The following is a 5,000-nucleotide window of genomic DNA, read 5'->3' as shown; positions in this document are numbered from 1 at the left end:
GTGTGGCCGGCCCAGAGCTGGCTTCTGTCGTCGGGCGCTTTAGTGGCGAAGGATGGATCTGTCAGACGCAAAGCCCGCCCGCCCGGGCCCGCCAGCAGACTATGACGCTCTATTATTTGAATATGTTTTCATCCCACAGACAGCGTTGCTGTTCCCTCGACGATGGTGGCTCAGTGCTCAAGGTGAGGTCAAATCAGGATTACTGGTGGAGGGCCCTCCAAAACGCCTGCTTTGCATACAGACAAAACAGCCCAGCCAAATCCAGAATGGCTCCATGGTTTACATATGCAGTGCTGTGGCGAGGATTTGATTTGTGCTGTGCTCCTGGTTTGCATGGAGCCCTCCATGTGTTTGTTTTTGTTTGGCAGTTGCCTGGGCTGAGCTCACATGACCACTCAGGTCAGTCCCGGAGGGGGAACCTTATTGTTGGATGTATACAGGTGTGTCTGGGTTTGCCCCCAGGTGTAACCTGTGTGTTGGATGCAGTTGTGTGTGTGTGTGGGGGGGGTCAGTCCCTGAGGATACCTGGTGTGTGTTGCATACAGGTGTGTCTCTGGGTCACTCCCGAGGGATACCTTCCTGTGCATTTGATGTGTATAATTGTGCCTTCAGGTCAGTCCCAGCGGTATACCTGTTGGGTGACTCAGGTGTGGCTTTGGGTGTTGTTTTGTTATGCAACAGCGCCATCTTCACGACCGAAAGCCCCACGTTCCCCTGAGGCTGCAGAGGGCCGTGATTGGTGTGTTCAGAGAGGAGGAGGTCGTTCTGGTTCTGGCATAGCCGGTTCTGCTTGGCTACAGTTTTTTTGATTGTTTCCACCCAATTTCCCAATCAATGTCACTGAACTACAAGCGCAATTCCTTCTTTACACTCAAATTTCAGTTCTACAACACTCTTTTCCCAGAATACTCAACACAGTTCTCTGGATCTGACACAATTTTAATGAAGAAAAGTGCTGATTTTCTCATTGAACACAATATCATTCAAAATACTAAAATCAATGGCCTACTATGTGCACTTCCTCATCACATTGGCAAACTCCTTTCATACCTGTTTACAATCTGCAATCATCACCCCATTAGGACACACATTGCATGTGTTATTGATGAAAACACGAGTGGATGCTGAGAGAACACACTTTTTTTAACGTAATACAGCAAAAGAGGTCACTTACATATGGTTACCCAAAATTTTACAATAAAGTAGTGCAACTTTTTTCAATGTCAGAAAAATATGTAAAATAGTTTTTGTTGCCTCACATCAGTGTGCAAAACAATATTTCAGTATTTTACAACACAAAGATAGTCTCTTCAGCAAGAGGAACACTGAACAAAATAAGGTCTACTGTGCGTCATAATGAGTATAGTTTTATTTTTTTACCATATGCACATTAGTGTTCAAATGGTTCTGAGTGTGAATTAAAATGATGCTTGTGTTTGTATTTTGAGAACATTGTACATTGTTTTGAGTCAAGGTTTTCATTTTTCAGGAGAAGTGAGTGGTTTTGCCCGTTATGTGTCAGTCTTTGGATTTGTGTGTAGAGTTATGAGAATTTGAGACATGATTCCAGAAATTGTGTGTAAACAATAAAGAAAAACTGTAATATGAGGCAGTTTAAGCACAAGCTTCAATCGATTTATGTTGATGATGTTGTCGTCATTATCCTGTTGGCAACACCAGCAACACTCTGGCAAAGCATCAAATGTGCAGCACAGTAATTCTCAGCCGCCCCACTATACGTTACGGTGCTCCTGCTTCCATGTTGGCTCTCGGCTCAGTAATTCTCAGCGGTCCCACTATATTGTACGTTATGGATCTACACGGTCCGTGTGCACAGGAGACATTAATTAATTGAAGCTGTGCACAGTCACAGTACACAATACAATGCTGGCGATGGACAACACTGTGCCAGTTAATTAATGGAGATTTAATGATATTGTTCCTTTAGGAGGCATATTGTGAAGTGTCCTCACTGTGCCAGCCTATGGCTTCCCTCTCCGCCGTCAGCACAGTGACGTGTAATGAATTAAGAGGCCGATAATAGTAGAATTAGTAGTAGAATAGGTTGTAAGGGATCAATTGTCTGTGGCGGACTGTTTATTTGTTTTGTATTTGGTGTCTGTGTGTGTGTGTCTATGTGTGTATGTGTGTGTGTGTGTGTGTGTGTGTGTGTGTGTGTGTGTGTGTGTGTGTGTGTGTCTTCATATGTGTGTGTGTGTGTCTTCATATGTGTGTGTGTCTTCATATGTGTGTGTGTGTCTTCATGTATGTGTGTGTGTGTGTGTGTGTGTGTGTGTGTGTGTGTGTGTGTGTGTGTGTGTCTTCATATGTGTGTGTGTGTGTCTTCATGTGTGTGTGTGTCTTCATGTGTGTGTGTGTGTGGTCCCCGTGGCCCCCTGCAGGAGAGGACGTGTACGTCAGCCTGTATGGCGCGGCAGCGGACGTGAACGTGCGGCTGGAGCGCAACTCCCTCCTGCTGGAGAAGACCTACATCTCCATGGCCAACCAGCGCTCCCTCGCCATCCACAACCGCAGCGACACCATCCTGCACTACCAATGGAAGAGCTTCGCCACAGAGGAGGAGGAGGAGGCGCAGAAGCAGAGGTGGGGCCCTTGGGCAGCTTGTGGGAGTCGTCATCCTCATCAACAGTTTCGTCAAAATCATCATCGTCATCATCATCTTCACTATCTCCCAGCCATCAGGATTGGTGTTGCATCAGTCCCACATCAGTGTTACATCAGTGTTTACACTGTGTAGACCAATCTGTGACGAAATGGAGATGAGAAGATAGGGGTTGATGTGATGGCTTGCATAAGGGTGATGGGATCTCACGTAAGGGTGATGACAAAAATACTGAATCAGAGCAAGATATTGCGAAACACGCCCACTCAATGCAAAAGCGTGTGCTCAAGTTGGGTCTCCTAAGGGGGCGTTGTCCCCTACTTCTTCTTCTCTTTTTGAGGTGTTTGCGCAAGACGTGCGCTACCGCCATCTACAGCGCTAAGGGGACTTAATTGATTCTCAACCTCAGGACTCCGAAGGTCTCCTAAACGAGGGTCTCCTAAAGGGGCGTTCACCCGACATTAAAGTGGATACCGGAAAAGAAACAAAATGACGCTTCTTGTTAGATCCATCTTCTTTGGTGATGATGAGGGAGCCATGTTTTCTTTAATAGCTGGCTGTGATGGGAGAGAAGGAAAGAGGGAAGGAAAGAGTAGGGAGGGAGGTGGGGGGATGGAAGGCGTGTTATTAGCTGTAAATCTATTCATCTCCTCTATCATCTCCTCTTTCTGCCTGCCCTCAGGCTCCCTCCCTCCTTTCTCTCGCTGTCTCTCTCTCTCTCTCTCTCTCTCTCTCTCTCTCTCTCTCTCTCTCTCTCTCTCTCCTCTGCTGCGCGGCCCTCAGGTTAATTTGCTTCCTGTCTTCTGCTTTGAACCCGTCGCTCTTCCAGTCCGCATCTGTCTCTCCTTACACCTTCTCACGCCTCCCTGTGTCTCGCTGTGTAATCCTCTACCTGTCCTTGTCATTCTCTCTCTTCATTTCTCTCTCTCCCTCCCTCCCTCGCTCTCCCCACTCTCCTCTGGTATATATCGTTGTTTCTTACTTTCTGTCCTTTTTTCTTCATGTGTTCTGTTTCCTCTACCCTTCTTGTATCCTCCCTTGTCATTTCATTGTGTTTCATGTTTACGTACCCATCTCTCATGGCTTGTTCTATGTATGCACTCCGTAATCTTCTCTCTCTCTCTCTCTTTCTCACACTCACTGGTTAAGTCAAGGATTTTGATTGATTTCCATTTTTACAAGGAAATGAAAGATCTTGTTTCTTCTGAGAGCATTTGGTGCCAAAATAGTGCCTAAGAATTTTTAGAGGTTGAATTTAGCTCTGTTTTTGGGTTGCCTGTAAGCTTAGTATGATGGAATGTATAGATGTATCTTTTTCCTTTATCATTTATTCATTTAATTTTTCTTTTTAAAGTTAGCTCCTAGGGAGCTATTTGTATTAACTACGTAATAAAAGCTTTTTAAAAGTCAAAGTCTCTCTCTCCCATCCCCCCCCTCCCTCTCTCTCTCTCCTGTAGTCTGTGTGAAGACCTGCAGCATGAGGAGGATGACGGCATGGAGGAGTTTCTGCTTGAGTGCAATGCGGACCCCACAGCGCGCCACCAGCTCTCCCTGCTCTCCCGCACCTTCCAGGAGCGCCGCCGCCAGCTCCACGACCAGCGCCTGCCCTTCCAGCACCAGCACATCCTCATTGAGCCTCTGGTCCGTCTGTGTGTGTGTGTGTGTGTGTGTGTGTGTGTGTGTGTGTGTGTGTGTGTGTGTGTGTGTGTGTGTGTGTGTGTGACGTGTGTGTGTGTGTGTGTTTGTGTGTACTTGTTATACCACTATTATGAGGACCAAAACCTGACATTTCACCTTTGCTGTGAGGACATTTGTGGTTGTGAGGAGGACATTTTATAGTCAATCCTCACAGCCAATAAATGTGTTGTTTTGTTGATGAAAAAACTAAAAGGGCAGAAACATTTGTTTACTGACAGATTAGAGTTAGGGATTGTTTTGGTCAGGGCACCATAAAATGCATTGGAGTCATTGGAAGGTCTCACAGATAGTAATACGTGTGTGTGTGTGTGTGTGTGTGTGTGTGTGTGTGTGTGTGTGTGTGTGTGTGTGTGTGTGTGTGTGTGTGTGTGTGTGTGTGTGTGTGTGCGTGTGTGTGTGTGTGTGTGTGTGTGTGTGTGTGTGTGTGTGTGTGTGTGTGTGTGTGTGTGTGTGTGTTTCTGTACAGAGGAACGTTCATTTCATTGCCGTATTTTACACCAGATTAAAATGGGAGTTGAGGTTGAGTTGAGGTTTTTAATCAGCAGGCATTTCACGTCTTGTGGCCTTTTTTGTGTAAACAAAAGGGAGCAGACGAAATGAAGAGCACTAACATCAGGCTGTTTGGCATTCCACAACCTGCACCACGCTCACAGGGTTTGTCTTGTACAGACGGCAAATG

General features: G+C 46.1%; 1 protein-coding gene across 1 annotated transcript in view; it reads left to right on the top strand.

Moving 5' to 3' along the window:
- The window catches only part of hydin (HYDIN axonemal central pair apparatus protein), a 172,124-nt gene that overhangs the window by 21,335 nt on the left and 145,789 nt on the right, over nucleotides 1–5,000 (top strand). Inside the window, exons 8-9 of the mRNA XM_063197456.1 lie at nucleotides 2,403–2,604; nucleotides 4,081–4,264. Coding sequence (XP_063053526.1) covers nucleotides 2,403–2,604; nucleotides 4,081–4,264 — 386 coding nt within the window. The remainder of the gene's footprint in view (nucleotides 1–2,402; nucleotides 2,605–4,080; nucleotides 4,265–5,000) is intronic.

The sequence above is a fragment of the Engraulis encrasicolus genome, chromosome 4, assembly GCF_034702125.1.
Source record: "Engraulis encrasicolus isolate BLACKSEA-1 chromosome 4, IST_EnEncr_1.0, whole genome shotgun sequence".
Classification (NCBI taxonomy): Eukaryota; Metazoa; Chordata; class Actinopteri; order Clupeiformes; family Engraulidae; genus Engraulis; species Engraulis encrasicolus.
Note: the sequence above shows the minus strand (reverse complement) of the source record. Positions and strands in the feature narration are given on the sequence as shown.